Source organism: Papaver somniferum, chromosome 8 (assembly GCF_003573695.1).
Source record: "Papaver somniferum cultivar HN1 chromosome 8, ASM357369v1, whole genome shotgun sequence".
Lineage (NCBI taxonomy): Eukaryota > Viridiplantae > Streptophyta > Magnoliopsida > Ranunculales > Papaveraceae > Papaver > Papaver somniferum.
Window position 1 is genome coordinate 2,109,608 of NC_039365.1, and position 19,644 is coordinate 2,129,251.

General features: G+C 42.0%; 3 protein-coding genes across 3 annotated transcripts; all 3 read left to right on the forward strand.

Moving 5' to 3' along the window:
- The first annotated feature begins 3,713 nt into the window (after positions 1-3,713).
- On the forward strand, positions 3,714-4,818 carry LOC113303138 (heavy metal-associated isoprenylated plant protein 12-like). Its single transcript, XM_026552137.1, has 3 exons — positions 3,714-3,895; positions 4,267-4,342; positions 4,429-4,818. Exons 1-3 carry the CDS (start codon positions 3,890-3,892, stop codon positions 4,692-4,694), a joined length of 348 nt encoding a protein of 115 aa, XP_026407922.1. The 5' UTR covers positions 3,714-3,889; the 3' UTR covers positions 4,695-4,818.
- Positions 4,819-6,250: 1,432 nt separating this feature from the next.
- Positions 6,251-6,688, forward strand: LOC113304175 (putative disease resistance protein RGA1). Its single transcript, XM_026553233.1, has one exon. It carries the CDS (start codon positions 6,251-6,253, stop codon positions 6,686-6,688), a length of 438 nt encoding a protein of 145 aa, XP_026409018.1.
- A 48-nt stretch (positions 6,689-6,736) lies between these two features.
- LOC113304176 (putative adenylate cyclase regulatory protein) lies at positions 6,737-8,200 on the forward strand. Its single transcript, XM_026553234.1, has one exon. The coding sequence runs from the start codon at positions 6,737-6,739 to the stop codon at positions 8,198-8,200; it is 1,464 nt and encodes a 487-aa protein (XP_026409019.1).
- Positions 8,201-19,644: the final 11,444 nt, after the last annotated feature.

Here is a 19,644-nt window from a genome sequence, read left to right on the forward strand (position 1 = left end):
GGGAGCTCCCAGTCAAAATAAAATTAGAAAAGGTTACAATGCTAGTTATCTTCCTCGTCGTCATTTTCGACGCTGCCAGCTTTCCGAATTAAAGGAGTCTTTCCTTCAGAATCATTAACTTGGAGATCTTCATTCGTTTCTGTCTCCTCATCGGTAGAAATTGGTTCATCCGCAGCTGGTTCATCATCAGAAAATACATCGAGCACCAGAGATACGCGAGGAATGCCGCGAGAATCGCAGAACTCATTAAAGAGTCTGACCTTATCATCTTGAGAATTTTTCTGAATTAACTTTGCGATCTTAGCTGCATCCTTTTCCATGGTAGTAAGGTCCTCGTTCAGATATCGAATCATCTTGAAGAGTAGAAACCTTCTCGGAGAGGTTGTCCTTCTCATCTTGAAGAGTAGAAACCTTCTTGGAGAGATTATCCTTCTCATGAGACAAAAGAGAAACCTGCTCCTTAAGCTCTTGTTCAGACCCTAAAAAAGCAGAGGAAGGTGTAAACCAAGGGTAAGAATGGACACGTTACTTTTGAAAGAAATAAGGCAGCATTAAAGCAATTCAAGAAATAGAACCTACCGCGAAGTTCACTTATCAGCTTCGCCAAGTTGGACGAGTTCCTTTTCTCATCTGCGAGTTGTTCCCTTAGATGGTAAAGTTGAACACTATACTTCTCTAGTAGTTCGCGGGACGCGTGAAGTTCCACGAGATGATCCATGTCCCGGTTGTGCCCCTAAATCAAAGACATATCAGAAAACTCTGAAAAATTTGGGAAAGAGGGGGAATTCATGCTTAACTTTTTCAAACTCACCAAACCCATTGTGGAGGCGTGCTGCTGCAAGGAGAGGTTCAAAGAAGCATTCACAATGAAGGATTGATCCTCAGCCAAGAAGGTATCAGAACTGAAAGAATCCAAAGATTCAGCGGCAGCTGATCTTAGGACAGGGTTCTGGCGAGTAGAGATGAAGATATCTCTTAAGAAATCCATGTTGGGAACGTAACATGGGTCCTCCACCTCGAAAGCCTTGTTTTGACTATTATCCTTGGGCAGTCCAGCTGACGAGGTACTTGGAGCAATATGAGAAGGAGAAACCACGTGAGAAGGGGAAAGTTGCTGGTGATGAGGAGACGCAGGATGGTCAGGACGATTAATTTGAGTCAAACTATCCAAGTCAAGAGCTCGGCGATAACGATGTTGGGGGTCTTGGACAAGAGGAGGTAAGGAAGAATTGTCCTAAAATTCACGAAGTCAGAAAATGATGCAAGAAGAAGGAGACAAGACTAAGCAAGAAAGAAATACCTGAGTAGTAGCAGAAGGAACCACATGACGTTTGCGTTTTCTCAAATTTGTAGAAGGACCCGCCATGGCTTGAGGATCACCCTCCTACAAAATAAAAGGTTATAAACCAACAAGGTGACGATTAACAGAGAGGTTGCGAAATACAAACCCGCGCTTGACTCGTCTTTCGCGTGCGATCCTTCACCAAACCAGGAGGGGGAAGCGGATACTGAAACAAAACAAGGACGTTGGAAAATGACGAGAATAAAAGATGAAGAAATCAAGATAAAATAAAACTAACCTCGTTAGGGATCTCTGACCAGCAAAGTCTGCCCGGTTCATATTCTGCGAGATGGGCATGCTCTGGAAGAGGACCGGTCCAAGCGTTACCATTCTCATCAAAACCCCACACCAAAGGGCCTTCAACTACTAAAGGAAACATCATCCAATCTTCGTCATTAAAAAAGCGAAGATACCTATTTCACTTCGTATCAATAGGATCAACATCCATAAGAAGGTCCTTGGACGAGTCATCCAAAGTCTTGCGAGAAAGCTTGATACCCCATTCCTGATATACTCTCTTGGTCATAACTTTACCAACTTAATTCGCCGAGAATGAGTCAATATTATAATCCGTAGGGTCAAAATCTTGCACTAAGTGTGGAATGTGGGAGGGACCGCCGTTAGACCTCCTGAAAAACTCATTGGAAAACACCCCGTTGAAGATTAACTAAGATGTCGTAAAAAAGAGGGTTCTTTGGATCATATAAGGGAAAGGAAAAGCCCGCTTTCATTTGACCGACGGTAGTCAGCATCTTCGTAGGAGTCCAAATTCCCGACTGAATCCACCGGTAGTTCAGCTCCATGAATCTGGAAGCTGTAACTGGAGGAGAAACAGTAGAATCAATCTCTGGGGACAGAGAGAAGCCCATCTTCTGAAAGTCGACTTTGAATTCCTCATAAGTCCTAGATACGGTAGGGTTAGGAATTTTCTTGGGAGCCATTGAAGTAAAATGAAACAAGTCCTAGATTTGCAGAAGACGATAAAAGGGAGAAGAAGAAAGGTTAAAAACAAAATTCTAAAAGGACGAGGTTATTTATAACTGGTCAAACCCGGTTACCCACGATCGAAGAATACGAACCGGTAATCAGCGGTTGCATGGGGAAAGAGGCCACGTGGAGAGAAGGAAAGGGGAGATATGGCGGTTATACAACTTTAAACGGTTCTTATTCCACCGTCACTTCGTTCGAGTAGAATAAGAAAAGGCAAAATGTAAATACCAAAGATACGATTCGCCACGTGGACGTAGGAGAATACACGAATCATTCAAGGGGATCCTGCCGAAAGATCTTACACCATCCCCGAAAATCCTCGTCAGTGACTTGTCAAATCAAGTCAGGATCGTCATTATTGAATGGTTGACGAAGTGAAAACCAGGCGCGAGATATCATATTGAGGCGAGGTAACTCGCTCGAAGAGTCTAAGTTGCGAAGAATCAGTTGGAGTACCCGACAAGATAACAATCACGAAATGAAGTTTGGAGAAGTAAGGTTACTTTGCTGAAAAGATAATCGACGAAGTCAGTAAATTATGGAGCAAGAAAAGAGACAGATGTCCAGACAAACATTCAGAGTTGTCAGCGAAAGAAAGGGGAAAACTTTATGAAAAATGACCTGGGCGAAGTATAAAGCATCTCCACGAGATCCTCACGAAGTAAAATGATATGTGCATCATTAGGATCGATTGGTCTATAAATAGGGGTCCTTAGGTAAATGTAAAGGGAGGTCGGATTCGGAGAGAGGTGATAGCTTTGTTGAGTGGGAGATTAGGATTTCCTTATACTTGAGAACTTGTATTTTCATTACTTGGAGTGGTTAATTAATAAAAAATTTCTTATCTAAACCTTTATCATATCTTAGATCTGTTTCTTTTCTTACTTGGGTGTGCTACCGGATTTTCGGTAGTTACATTTGGCATTTGAACCTTGTATCATGAAACTTTTGACTCAATGTTCTTGTTAATGCAAAACTGAAGACATGATGATATCAATGCACGGTATAATAACTGAGTATACGTTTTATACGACTCTCTTGATTTTACTGTTATTTGTATTCTGTCGGTCTAACAACTGATAGCTTAATTGATCAGTGAACAGTCACCTTCCGAGAGACCCGCGTCTTACTTGGTTGACGATAAGAATTCGATTGCGTTCCCGGAAGGCGAAATGAACAAGTGGTTGGCCAACTTGACGACTTGAACTAGTCTTAGTCAACAAAAATTATAAAATGGTGGAAATTTTGTGACTATCCGGAAGTTGTTTTTATTTATAGTAAGTAAATGTGGAAAGAGTGAGAGGCAGACCAATTACATCGGTGTTTCCTATTTCCTTACAGAAAAACATATGTCATCGGTGGTTCAGAGTGTGATGTTTGGACCATCAAGTTGATTACTGGGAGTTGGTAATTCCCCAACTTGACTACATTTCCACAATTTAAATAGTTGTGTTCCTCCCTTTCTTTTTCTCCACTCAATCTCTCGATTTTTCTTCTTCGAATCTCCAATCGAGTCTCTACTTTCTCAACGTTAGGCATCTCAGAAGTATCAGACAAATGCAGGTGAGTGAACTCTCTAAACCCACGAGATCGGTGGTTAAGCAAGATATTTCGATTGAATATATAGTTTGCAAGCTTCTTATAGCCTATTTGGATAGGACATCCGAAGTAATTTTTTGATTTTTAAAAGTCGAAAAATCAGAAATCAGTTTGGGTGTTGAATTTCAAAACGATTTTTAGAAGTTGAAAAGATAATTTTTAATTTTTTGTGAAGCAAGATAGTTTTGCTTCCGACTTCTATTTCTGGAGAAGTAGAAGTCAGAAGCAGATTTGTATCCGAACGCGCCATTAGAATCTAGCTTTATATTACCGCTTATCGAATTACCAAAGTTTGTTTCTGATAAGTAAATGTTTGGTGCGTTTTGTTGTTACAGAAAGCAGTGGTGAAACCGGATGTACATGACAACAAAACCAAACAAAAGGCCTTAAAATCTGTTTCCGGCCTTGATGGTAGCTACAAGTTTTCACCTCACCCGCTCAATGTAGGGTTCTCACTTTTCTTTTGCTGATTATTTTTTCTTGTCATTATGTTATAGGAGTTAATTCAGTATCGATAGACATGGAAGCGAAGATAACAGTAATCGGAGATGTTGATCCAGTAATGTTAGTTTGCAAACTAAGAAAAGTTTGTTTTGCAGACATAGTGTCTGTTGGTCCTAACAAAGAACCTGAGAAGAAAAAGGTTCCGTGCGAGACAAATATAGCAGACATCATTTGTGCTTTAAGCAAGGCTAACTATGATCCTTGTCATGCAAGTGGTTATTATGTTGAAAACAACCCTAATTCTTGTGTTATTTCTTGATATAAATCTCATTTGGAGATGAATAACAATTGTTATATGTGTCTGCAACAAATGAAATTGTGCTCACTTAAGAGAACCCTTTTTGTAAGGTTCCACTGAAATGAAATTGTGTTATATTTTGATATACATCGCATTTTGTGTGTCATCCTGATCCTTGTCTTAAGTAACTTTTCACAGGATAATTCATTAAGATTACTTACTTATTGTTCATTTGGAACATTTTTGCCTAAATAAATGAAATTGTGTTATATTTTATTTTGTTCTAGATTGTTACTGGTTCAAAAATCATAACTATTGTAATTTGTTTTTCGATTTATGGATGTAATGAATATATATGTATTTGCAACTTATTATCGGTGAAGAATTGAGGCATTGCCTATTCCATCAAATATCAAATAAATAAATACAAGAAAATCTTAGAGATGAAATCCTTATCATGTTCTCCACGTTATGGTCTGTGTCGTGTTTGATGGCATTAAATGTTTAGGTGCCAATAATGGACAACCCATCCAAATTAACTTAGTTTATTTCGGCAATGACAGTTGTTTGTTAATGTGTTTTATATCTTCTACAACTCTAATCACATCTCCTTACTGCAAAGACTTTCTTAAACTTCTATTTTCTTCTCTCTGAGTTGCTACAAGATCCATTTGGGACACAATCTCATTTTCATTTTCATTCTCATCATCTTAAATCTGTTTAATATCCTCTTAATTATTATGTCACAAGATATTCTTGTTAGTGGTGCGGCAAGAGCTTTGAAAAAGTTGGTTTCTGTTGTTGCTGGTGAGATTAATCGTGCGTGAGGTGTCAAGTATGAGCTGAAAAATCTTCAAGAAACATTGGAGTTGATCGCCGCTAAAACATCTGATGCGGAGGGTAAGCAGGAGAACAATGCTCAAGTTTCACTTTGGTTGAAAACACTTAAGGGAGCTGTTTATGATGTTCTTGACGAATTTTGCTACGAAGCTATGCGTCGATCCGAAAAGAACAGTAAGGTAAAAGATTTTTTTTCATCCTCCAACCAAGTTGCTTTTCGTTTAAAAATGGCTCACAAAATCAAATCTGTTAACGAACAATTCAACCAAATTTCAAGTGACATGAAAAGGTTTGGATTTGAATCGACTAGGCTATACGATGACCAAACTGGTGAGACGCGGAGTAGTCGCCTAACTGCTTCATTTTTCGGAGAAGATTTAGTAGGAAGAGAAAATGGTAAGTCAGAGATAATAAAGCTTTTAAAGTCATCATCTGTAAATTTTAATCAACAAGAAAAAGTCTCCGTCATATCAATAGTGGGAATGGGTGGGTTGGGAAAGACCACTTTGGCTCAATCCATCTACAAGTCTGTAGAAAACAACTTCAGAAAAAGATTATGGGTCTGTGTGTCTGATGAGTTCGATATTTACAAAATCTTAATAGACATTATGGAGTCCATTACTAATTCTAAATGTCCTACATTTTCAAACATTAATGTTTTGGTAGATCAAGTTAATAAAGAATTAGAAAATGAACTTTATTTGCTAGTACTTGACGATGTCTGGACTTAAGATTTCATGGAATGGAATAAACTCAAGAGTTACCTAGACGTTGGCGCTGCTGGCAGCAAAGTTGTTGTCACCACACGTAAACAAGAAGTTGCATCTGTGGTGCGGGGTGTAATTCCTCCATACAATCTAGATGTATTATCGGAAGCCGAGTGTTGGTCCATTATCAAGAAGAAAGCTTTTTCTCCTGGTGGAGCTTCTGAGACTCCAAATATGATAACCATAGGAGAGCAGATAGCTAAAAGATGTGGAGGCTTGCCACTCGCGGCAACATTTCTCGGCGGTCTTATGCGCTCGCAGAATGATGAAAAGAATTGGTTGTCTATCAGAGACAACAGAAGTTTAGAAACCCATGGAAAACAAAGTGGCGGACTCATACCGATATTGAAATTGAGCTATGACAACTTGCCCTCCCATTTGAAACAGTGTTTCTCTTACTGTTGCTGATTTCCCAAAGATTGGGTAATTGACAGAGAAATATTGATTCGACTATGGATGGCTGAAGGATTCCTTCATCCATGTAATGGAGGAAATCAACACCCACTCGAAGATATTGGTAATGATTATTTTCTTAATTTATTATCCAACTCTTTCTTTCAAGATGTGAAAATGAATGAACTAGGTGACGTTGTGAAGTTCAAAATGCATGATTTAGTACATGACCTTGCACAAAGCGTTGTCGATTATAATGAAGTCTCGATACTGAGTAAATTGAAAAATGATGCATCTCAAATGCGTCGTCTACAATTAATCATGGAAGAGAAAGAATCAATGCCAGTTTCTAATGTTCTAATCGATGCAAAAAAACTTCGGACAATTTTTTACCATGGGCGCTGTTCTTGCTGGGATCTATGTTGTGAATTCTTAGTTTACCATGATGGGTGCATTTCTTCTGGGAGTCAACTTAGTAACAAGCGTGTACGTGTAATATATTCGCTGGGTGAAGGTAGGCTAAAGAATCTATGTTCTTCACCTTTCATACACTTGAGGTACCTTGACCTCAATCATTCAACAATTGAAGATGCTGATGCTGTATCCATAAGTCAGCTCTACAACCTACAGACTCTCAATGTTTCTCGTTCTCAAAATGTTCAAATGGTACTAAACAACGTTAGTTATTTAAAAAATTTACGGCATTTAGATCTCTCTAATTCAGATATTCAAGTGCTACCAGATTATATTGTTGGGCTCACGAATTTGCAGTCTTTAAATCTTTCAAATACTTCTATCACAAAGTTACCAGATACAGTCTGTCGCATGTTTCATTTGAAGAGGTTGGAATTAAGGGGATGCTCGAGTTTTAGAGTATTACCTTGTAATTTTGGAGCTTTGACGCAGTTAAGGTCTCTTGATTTAGGTGATACCGGAATAACAGAATTGCACGAGTCTTTGATTACCAACCTCTGCAAATTAGAGTCAGTGGACCTTGGATATAATTGCAAGATTCCCAAAGATATCAAGAATTGGGTGGAACTGAGATGTCTCAGATACTTCGGGAAGCCCAGAGATATAAAATTAGCAAACCCAAACTTTGTCTGGAATGCAGCTGATTTAGAAAATGTGAGAGGTACTAGAGGTTTAGAAATGCTAACTCGCCTGGAAGTATTATATTCTTACTATGTTAGGGAAGAAGATGACTACACCGGAACCAGTATCAGTGATTCAAGTGGAATCGAAGAATTGGCGAATCTAAACTCCCTTCGGAAGTTAGGAATAAGACAATTAGAAAATGTGAGAGGTAAGATAGATGCTGAGAGGGCAAAGTTAAAAGACAAGCAAAACATTCGAGAATTGTGTCTTGGCTGGACAAGAGGAGATTTTGAATTGTTTGCTAATAATTCTGACTTGGTATTGGATGGTCTCCAACCTCACCCTGATTTAAAAGAATTGGAAATATATGATTTTTCTGGTTTACGGTTTCCAAGTGGATGTGTTCATCTTCTTCTCTTCCGAATTTAGTGAAATTAAATTTGGCAGGGTGCACAAGATGTGAAAAACTTCCTGCAGTAGGTACGCTCCCATATCTTAAGCTTCTTTACATAAGTAATATGCTTTCAGTCAAGTGCTTGGGAATAGAGTTCCATTACCAGCAAGAAGAAGAAGTAGCAGAAAGCAAAGGTTTTGCAGAAGTTACAGAAACATCATTCCCTTCGCTAATTGAGTTGAAAATTGAAGATATGATAAACTTAGAAAGATGGGTTACTCCTCCACCACCTCACAATGTCTTCCCTGTCCTTGAGAATCTATCTATACATAGCAGCAATGTGTTGACATCTGTACCAGATTTACGATTATGGACTTCTGTTCGGAAGTTAAGTATCTGGGGATGCAACAAATGGGAATCAATCCCGTATGATCTCAGCTTTATCAAAGAACTACATGTTACGTGATACTTTTGAATTCAATAATTTGATGAAGGAGATGAAGTTAGCTTCCGCTGCTATAATTCATATTGTTCAGGAAGACCTTTTTTCGTTGAAACTACCAACAGGCAATAGGTCTCTCTCTCTCTCTTTCTGTTTTTTTTTTCTTCCCATTCTAATCCTAAAATTTTGATTATGTGCATTACTGTGATTTTTGTAGGACTCAAAACACATCTAATTAAGATTGCGAAGAAGGAAAGAACATGGCAGACCCGGTGAATGTTTCAAGGTTTTATGAGCATCTTTTGATTTTGAGTAATTTGTTTCGTAGTAATTTATGGTCTGACATACATAATCTTTGAGCTCCCAATTTCCACTCTTCTATAATCTGTTTCTTTCCAGACGGGTGCATTGCCGGCCACAACACTACAATGGGTTTTTTTAAGCAGCAGGTACGATTGTCCATACTTTTTGACATGATTTATGGTTGATATCATCTGAATCCATGATTTCAAAGATATGTTTATACATTGACTTCTATACCAGATTTACAATTAATAAATGTATGTACACCTTTCATCATCCCGCACGTGTACAAAAAGAGACATGTGGAAGGCATGCAAAACAAGATATCAAAACATGATAACAAGCATCTCATCAGAAGATGCCACCGGTCAACAGATCTGACGGTCAGGGACAGAGGATCACAGACATATGATGGCTTAGAGGAGCACCAGATAATATCCCGTGGGTGTTAATACACCCAATCCCGAGGAAGATCCCAGATCAACGGCTGAGAGGAAGTTTGACTGACACAGATGTGGCCAGACAAAGAGACACTTGTCTGACACGAGTAGACATCTATCTACCCGCATTAAATACCAAAGAGATATACACGTGTCAATCAGCTCGTGGAAGAGGCGAGGTTAACTCTTCATATTCAAGCTTAGGCCACAACATATGATGAAGACCTCCGCGTAATAGGTACAAAGCACAAGAAGATAAGATTATAACGGCATCTCAGAAGTAGGACCCACGTTCCAACCCTATAAATACCCCTCTCCCCTAAGAGACAAGGGGTCGACCAATCCAGAGCAATTATAGGAGAATATAGGAGAGAGAAATAGGAAGAGTAAGTAATTCCCCTACTTCCGCAGATCTATGTATACTCTAAAGTCATTCGACTATCTTTGTAATCATTCAATACATAGTGAAACACCAGCCCCGTGGATGTAGGCCTTAGTGCCGAACCACGTAAATCTGTCTTATTTACGTTTCAGCACTTTACATTCAGCGTTGAACTTTATGTTCTTTACATTTATACTTGATTCTCTGTTTATTCCTTTATACGAACATTATTTATGGTAATATTCGACTAGACAATGACAATCTCGAAGGCTTTGAGTCGATGAATCGAGATAATCATCCCCTTTACATATACGATGTGCGTTTTCAGAATTAGAAGGCATGCGAATTTTGTTTGTGAACACGTGGATGGCTTCGAGATTTATGTGTTCACAATCTGGCGCTAGAAACAAGGACTTTGTCCCGGTAAAATATTTATCTTATCCTGTGATTTCACCTTAAACTCGCATTATGGTTGTGCCCTATTCTGGGTTCAGCGTGCTTTAAAAACCTTTTTTATTCTGGGTTCATGGTCTTCATTTTCACAAACACCATTTCAAAGCAGACAAATCCACGGCTATCTATCACAGATTTGCACGTGAGGCGTTTTTCTTTTAAAACTAAGACTTAATAATCCAGATTCATGGGTTCTCGCTACGGATCTGGTTTTTCAAGAGTTTTCCTTTTCAAAAGTAGTCCGAAAACAAGGTCCATGATTGTTTATTAGAGGATTTGTATTGCGAAAACTAGACCGATGGAGTCTTTATGTTTCTCTTTTATTAAGGCCCTTGGGCATCTCATTTCCTTTTATTCCACAAATTTTGCGGATACGAATGGCACTAATCCGATCCTCGTGAATATTTTTGGTTCTCTTTATTTATTCCACTATGCAGAAAAGGACTAAAAATGGAAAGGATGCTAGAGGCAGGAAAAACCAAAGCCTCATCAAAGGAAACACCGAGGGTTACCCCGGTCATGACCCGAAGCAAGCAGAAAGGAGACAAAGCTAAAACAGCTACTCAGAGGCAGGATGCTGCGGAAATCATCTCACCTATGAACGCTAACTCCATTGCAGCCGCGGCTCTCAAAGCAGCAAACACAAAAAACAACGCAACTGTTGCGGCCCTCCAGGCTACAGAAGCCAACAAGACTTTGGTTTCAAACCAAATCCATCAACAAAGAGAAGGGGTGGCAAAATCTATGACACATCATCCCGCACATCCACCAGTCTTCGGAATACCGTCAACCAACAGTCAGAATCAAACCATACCAGTGGTTTTAGTACCGCGGGTGGAAGCTCAATCGAGGGGACCAAACTTGGAGATACCAACAATTGAAGCTGATCCTCTAACACCCTTAATACACACAATAGACGAAGGGGGAACTATAGCCGTAGGAGTACAAGCCGGAACTCCCAATCAGGGATCAAACCAGTCCCACCGACTGATGGTAGAGCTCGAAGAATTGAAAAAGAGCCAGCAGGTCTACGCAGATGCCGTAGCTCTTCTGGCCGGAGAGAACCAAGACTTTAAAGATAGGATTGCCCAAAGCACGAAGACTGGCCAACAAATGGACGAAGCAAATTCTAAGGCACCAGAGCCTAATCGAGACCGAAGAATCATCCTAGCAAACGCCGCTAGGGGAAGCAGTGCATCCGATCCGGAATATGCCGCCGAAGACTCAGACTAATATGACAGTGAAGTTCGAAGAAAGAAACGCTCAACTGAGCATGAGAACGTGGGGAATTACCGCGAAATGGAAGAGCTGCGTGATGAGATGATGGCTGAGATCAGGCAGTTAAAATCCAGACAAGGCGGAGGAAGGCTTGAAGAGGTAATGAAAGAAGCTAACTCCACGCCCCTAACTCATCGCCTGGAAAATACCCCCATCCCGTTAAAGTTCCCTGTCCCAACTTTTGAATGCTATGACGGATCCAGTGATCCCGCAGCACATATCCGGTATTATAATCGTGTCTTAGCCCGATGGAGTCAAAACGACGCCGTCCTCTGTAGGTATTTCCCATCAGGTCTGAAGGGATCGGCTTTGTCTTGGTTTGACAACCTGCCACCTGATTCCAGAACTCCTACGATCAACTCGCAGTGAAATTCTTGAGAGCCTACATGTACAACAAAGCTGTCAACACCGGAATGGATAAACTTTTTATCTGGCAATTGGTTACAAGGAGAACACGAGGGAATACACCAACAGATGGCACAAGATCTTCCAATCCATAGGGAGTGTGGATCCCGTAATAAGCATCAACTGCTACAAGTGGGGATTAGACCGAATGAGTCAACTATTTGTTGAGATCCACGGAAGCGTACCTAAGACGGAAGGAGATCTTCGAATAATTATTGAGAAGTATGCTTGTCTTGAAGAAATCCAGCGTGAGAAACCGAGGGCACAAACACAGAGGTCTCACCGTACCAATTCCGCAGAACAAACCAGCGGGGCCAAAAGAAATATTTCAGTGGAACGACCGCACGAAGATAGGAAAGAATGAAGAGATGAACGACGAAAACACGATCGAAAATTCGAAGATCAGGTTTACACGAAGCTCAATGCTATCTACGCTCGGATATTGCGAGAGATCAAAGGAAGGGAAAATTTGGAGTGACCGTGGTCTAAGGGAAAACATCCCCAAAGGACCGAGAAGTCTAAAGATTACTGTGAGTATCATTGCTTCAATGGACACCAAACCGAGAAATGCAAAAACCTCAAAATAATGATCCAAAAATTGATTGATGCTGGCGAACTCAAGCAATACATACGAAAGGAAGTCACCGAGGACAGATCCAAACGAACCAAGCAAGTCCAACTTCCAGAGGGAAACCGCACAATCAACACCATCTCGTGTTCCGAAGCCGCAGGGCCCACACTTACAGCGCAGATAGGAAAGAGGCTACGAAAGCAATTCGAAGACCACTGCGAATTATATAAGATTGATGGCGTAGAGGTGGACGAGCACGAAGAGTGGATGACGCACCTATCATCTTCGATACTGAAGATATCGAAGAAGATATGGAAGACCATAACGATCCCTTGTCCTCACACTACCAGTGGCCGGGTGTAACCTCAAAAAGATCCTTATCGACGGGGAGCTCAGTGAACGTTCTATTCTACGACGCCTTCAAACGGATGAAGCTCCATGATGAACAACTGATGACCTCTTATTACACCATCTACGGGTTCAACGGAGCGCCCACAAAGCCATTGGGAGACATCGTGTTGCAGGTGAACGCCGGGCCCATGAAAGTAGAAACACGATTCAGCGTGGTAGACGCCCCATCCCCCTATAACGCCATTATTGGACGAAAGTGGGTACATAAACTCAAGGGAGTGGCAGCAACTTACTACCAATATCTCAGGTTCCCTACACCCGAGGGAGTAATGGAAATCAAGGGAGATCGGGTCTCTGCAAAAGAGTGCCAGGCCACTCAGGATCGTATCAACAACGAACAGGAAGAGCAGCGAAAAACCCGAAGGATCAAAAATAAAGAAGCTGCGAAAGAAAAGGCCATAGACCTGTTCCTCAAGGAAACCGCAAGGAAGGGCTTGACGATGATAATGTCCTTAACACAGAGGCAAGTACTTCAGCAGCCAACGAAGGACAAAACATACCAAATAGCAATTAAAGAACGTCCCAGTCCTTGGGGACCCGAAGCCGGTGTTCACACCAGTGGAGCCCGTAAAAGAAATCAACATAGGAACGGAAGAAAACCCGAAGATGATCAAAGTAGGGACCATAATGGACGAAAAAGAGAAGATTCCTTAACCAAATTACTTAAAGAATACGCGGATGTATTCGCCTGGAAGTTAGGAGACATGCCGGGGATTGATCCAAAATAATCCAACACGAGCTGCGCATCAAACCAGGCACGCCACCTTTCAGGCAGAAAATAAGAAAAGTTGCACCAGAGTATCATAAGGCAGTAGAAAAAGAACTTCGGAAACTACTAGAAGCAGGCTTCATCAAGGAAGTCAAATACCCTACATGGATCTCCAACATGGTCGTCGTTCCTAAGAAAAATGGAGGGGTTAGGATATGCATCGACTTTACTAACCTCAACAAGGCATGTCCAAAAGACAGCTATCCCCTACCGAGCATAGATCAACTGGTTGAAGCAGTGGAAGGTACGAAGAGCTGTCATTCATGGACGGATATTCTGGTTACAACCAAGTAGCCCTGGCAGAAGAAGATCAACTACACACAACATTCTACACCCCGCATGGCCTTTATTGCTACACTAGAATGCCCTTTGGACTTCGAAACGCAGGGGAAACTTACCAGAATGGTCGATGCTATCTTCAGGCCATGGATTGGTAGTACCCTAGAAGTCTACGTTGATGACATGCTCGTCAAAAGTAGGCTGCGCAAAGATCACCACCAGGACCTGAGAGATATTTTCGAAGCAATGAGGAAACATCACATGAAAGTAAATCCAGAAAAATGCACTTCGGTGTCACCTCAGGGAAATTCCTCGGATATCTGGTAACAAAAAGGGGTATTGAGGTAGACCCCGCGAAGATTCAGGCCATAGTGGAAATGCCATCTCCGAAGAATTTAAAAGAAGTGCAAAAGCTCAATGGGTCCTTAGCAGCCTTGGGCAGATTTATTGCCCGATCCTCGGACAAATGCAAACATTTTTTCAATATTCTCAAAAAAGGGAGTAAGTTTGAATGGACCGCAGAATGCGAAGAAGCCTTCCAAAGAATCAAGGAACACCTGGCTTCAATTCCAATCCTGCAGAAGCCTGATCCTGATGAGGTTTTGGCATTGTACATAGCAGCGACAGAAGACGCAGTTAGCGCAGTGTTGGTCAAAACCAATACGAAGATAGAACAACCTATCTATTATGTCAGCAAGACCCTCAATTCTGCGGAAAGGAATTACACGAAGATCGAACAACTCATCCTGGCATTAGTATGGGCTACTCAAAAGCTGAGAACCTATTTCCTAACTCACTTCATCCGCGTCCCATGCAAAGCACCACTGGAAGCAGTCCTCAAAAGCGCGGGAAAAGTAGGTAGAATAGCCAAGTGGAACACCCACCTGGACCAATTCAACATCATTCATGAAATTCAACATTCCCAAAAATCCCAAGTTTGGCGGATTTCTTAGCAGACCTCCCCCTGGACAACGATGAAGAGATTAGGGGAATACCAGAAGCCGACGAGGAAAGCAAGGATCCAGTTGATGTCCTCGAACCCGCGAGTCAAAGACAATGGGAAGTCTTCGTTGATGGTTCCAAAAATAAGGAAGGGGCAGGAATAGGCATTGTCATCACCACCCCAACTGGAGAAAGGATCGTACAGGCACTCAGGTTAGAATTCAAAGAGCATACTAACAACATCGTCGAATACGAGGCAGTCGTACATGCCCTCCGCTTTAATAGAGATGGGGGTAACTGATGTAAGACTGACAAGTGATTCGCAGCTTGTCATACGGCAAATAGGGCTCGAATACAATGTGTACGACGACACCCTCTCAGCTTACATGGCCTTGGTCCAAACATTGGCATCACAAATTCCGAACATCAAGTTCCGGCACTTATGCAGAAGGGATCTCAGGCACGCGGATGCCCTAGCATATATCATCCATGCTGAAGGACAAGAGTATCGAAGCTATCAAAATAACAAGGGTATACGAGCCTTCGATTGCATCACAATTTTCCTTTGCTACAAATCAAGATACAGTGGAAGAAAATATCGAAGATCAGGTGGGAGAAGACATCCGTGACGATTTTGACGAAAAGATATCCTGTCAAGAGCAAATCAAGACGAAGATTTCAACAACGAAGATGATTGGAGAATGATGATCCATGCGTTTCTCAAGGATGGAACCTTACCCGCGGATCATAAACAAACCAGGAAAATACTCTCCAAAGTAGGAAGATATGATCTTCGGGATGGGGTCCTGTACAAGAAATCTTTCCTCGGACCGTTACTACGTTGCTTATCCAGGAAAGAGGGGCATCGAATTCTAAACGACATCCATTATGGTGACGCAGGGAATCATAGCGGCATGAGATCACTAGCCGACAAAAAAAATGCAAGGATATTACTGGCCCACAATGATACAAGATGCTGCAAGAATGTCCCGACGATGTGAAGAATGTCAGCGTTTCGCCAAAAAGATACACGCACCAGCAACAACGTTGAATTCTGTGGATAGTCCGTGGCCATTTGCAAAATGGGGCATAGATATCGTTGGGCCTTTCATCGAAGGATCAGGGAAAAGACGATTTTTGATAGTAGCCACGGACTACTTCAGTAAATGGGTGGAAGCCAAAGCCTTAGCCAGGATCAGAGACGTGGACGTGTTTACTTTCATATTCCAAAACATTATTTGCAGGTTCGGCATACCAGCGGAAATCGTGTCCGATAATGGTAAACAATTACAGGGGAAAAACATAGACATGCTCTTCGACACTTTCAAAATAAGGAAAAACAAGTCCACCCCCATATACCCTCAAAGCAACGGACAAGCGGAAGCTACTAACAAGACCCTCGCCCTTATCCTCAAAAAGCAATTAGACGAACACAAGGGGCGATGGTGTGAACAGCTACACAATGTATTATGGGCATACAGGACAACACGAAGATCTGCCACTGGGGAGTCCCCATTTCTCCTCACTTATGGAGCTGAAGCAGTCATCCCAACAGAGATCCTCATGCCAACCACAAAGACCGAAGCATGGGAGAAAAATCTCACAACAGACATGATGTTAGAGAGACTGGACGACCTGGAAGAAAGGAGGGAAGCAGCATTGCAAAAGATGGAAAATTATCAACGGAGATAGCGAGAGAGTACAACAAAAAGGTTAAGCTTCGAAATTTTGTAGAAGGGCAGTATGTGCTAAGAACAATCCCGCAGTATCAACGAGAGAAGAAATGGGGAAAGTTAGCACCTACATGGGGAGACCTTTTATAATACACGACATTGCGGGAAACGGTTCCTACTATCTTCGCAATCTGAAAGGCGAGGTCCTCCGGCACCCTTGGAATGCTAAATGGCTCAAACCGTACTACCCATAGGAGCAGCGCAGCTTTGCATCTGCGTGAAGAATACCAGAAGAAGAAGGCAGCGTAACCGCTTTACATGTTTCTATCTCTGGACGAGGAGTAGCAGGCCTCAACCTATCAATCAAACAAACTTTTTGGGAAATCTTCAAGCAAACGAAATGGTCAAAAGGCCCGCTGGGTGAACGCATGTACATTACATAATAAATTAACAATATTGGGAAAGTAGTTAATCTACAATCTCTCAGGGCTCCCCTATCAGTGTCTATGAGTGTAAGACCAGGGGGAAGGCACCCAGCAGAAAGAGATACCCAACCAATTTAACGGTCGACGGAATGGGTGTATGTAAATATTTCAAATAAGCATCCATATCCTAGAACGCTGCCTCGGCCCCCACCGTTTGGGAATCCTCTGGCCCAGGATTCGCCAGCGGGGTGGGGGTGTGGGGGAGTCGCGTGCGGGGGGGTGACAGGTCTCAAGACGATCACGAAGGTATTTACCTCGGTGTCGCATCCAAACACTCTCAACCTTTCACAAAGCAAGTTATTTCTAGTTTAACACTTCACAATAATTAAAATAAAAATGAATTGATAACGCAAGTATGCCAAAAGGATGATCCATTTCATAAAGAGTTGATTACAAGTTCAGCAAATAAGATAAAGCAGGAAACATATCCAAAAATGATCCGAAATTATATAATCAACAAGGATCAACTTTCTATGACTAATAAAAGAAATCTACTTGGACGATATAACTCCATCAACAGAGTTGTCTCTGCGAGATGAAGGTACGCTTCCACCTGAAGAAGGCCCAGAAGAACCAGGCAAGGGCGCGGGAAGGGTACGACGCGGATAATTCTTGACAAGACCATGTTCGACTTTAAGATCAAGTTCAATCTTATCTAGGACTTTGTTAGTCTCTTCAGCCAACTGACATCGAGCTTTATAAGTGATAACAGCGGTCCGCTGGTTGGCCTGGGACAACAATGAAGATAGGTGTTCCGCCTCTTTGGAGGCAATCTCCGCTTCTTCCTCACGAGACGCGGCCAACCCTTTGAAATAGTTGGCTTGTCCTTCCTGCTGCACTAAGGAAGATTTAGTTTTTTTAAGCTCATCATTTGCTGCGTGAAGCTGTCCCTCGAGTGCAGAAAACAAGAAATATCAAAGGGTTAAAATGAAGAAATAACAGAATTACACTCGATAAAACAAGGTTATACCTTCAACATTAGCCGAAGCCTATTCATACTCATTAACAACTGCGTCCCGAGCCTCATCAAGAAAGTCATATTCGTCGGATATTTTCTTATAATCCGTTTGAAGGTTCGTAAGAGCAAATTGACTCGCGTCTAAGTCTACCTGCTTCATTGAATCCAAGTGACGAAGATGGTTGACTTCGTCATTCATCTCCCCCATCCTTTTATGGATTCGATACACATTCACTTCAAGATCTCTTTTAGATTCCACTTGGCGAGCAACATCAGCTCGAGATGCGCTAGGGATTTACTAAGAGCACCAACCTCAGCCCTAGCATTATCTCCTTCCTCGGAAAGATGCAGCATACTATCCCTAACCCCGGGGCCTAAGAAAGAACGATCCTGTTGTAACTCTCCTTCCAACAAGCGCACTCTAGCATCTAAGTCCGAAGCTTGTCCTCGAGCATGACGCAGGTTGTCACGCGTCCATAGCAGCGTATCATTAAACAGACGACGATCATGATTGTACTTATTTTGCATATCAACCATCAGTGTTCGCTTTTCACGCCACTCAGCCGCTAAGGCGTTGTGCTCATCAGCACGAGCATTCCACTTTACAGCTTCGCTTTTCAACTTACCCACCAACTCTGCAATACGAGATTTCTGTCGTTCCCTTTCTTTCCGAAGACATATGAGCTCGGGGACTCCACCCACTGAAGATAGGGTGGGGAGACTGAGACAAAACACCAAAGTACAAATAGGGAATCACGAGGAGTAAAAGACCAATAAAAAATACGAACCTGTGAAAGACGATACATTTCTACGAGCTTGCTCCAATTCGTTGCGGACTATAGCAAGTTCTGAACGGAGACTCTCCTCAGCGTTACCTAGATGCTCTTTTTCCTTCAGACGGCCCCTCAGTTCATTTATTTCCACTTCAGCCGAAGACAGTTCCTCTTCTCTATGACAAAGCCTGGCCTCCAACTTTAAAGACTTTGCTTTGAAGAATTGGTATAAAACATGGTTACAATGTTCGCTCCTCATCATCTATGTCACAAACAACAAACATTATTATACCAAAGGGATCAGATATCACGAAGAATACAATGTTCGGATATCATGAAGAAAAAAGTACAAGGATTTACCTCTAAGACACGCTGCTGGGGAAAACCGTATTGGTACCCATCAGCTATGGCCATCATATCAGCAACATAGGAGGGAGGGTCAACCACTAGGTTAGCTTCCGAAGCTCTCAGATTCTTCCCCCACATCTCAGCAATGCGGGCTTCAGAAGACAATTGCATCATCTGTCGAGTATAAGCGTCGGAATTCTTCTCACCAGTGACCACTGGGACAGGGTTAGGGACAAACATCAAGTTTTTCTTCTTAAGCCAAGCCATAATGGCATCTTCACCTTCAGGCATTAGCGAGTAAGAGAAATCCTCTGAAGGAGACTCAACCGCAGACTTCCCCTTGGCGGTTATCTCCTCACCCGCGCAAGTCTCGACATTAACACCCTCAGCATGACCACCTGCGTTCTCATCGTGCTGACTAGTGGTACCTTCTTTACCAAGATTCCCAAGCACATCCCAATCATCATTTGGGGAAAGCAATGAGAAATCTTAGGCAAGACCCATGGCAGCGTTTACATCAAAGGATTCCCCCGCGGAATATATTCTACCAAAAGAAAATTCAGGGGA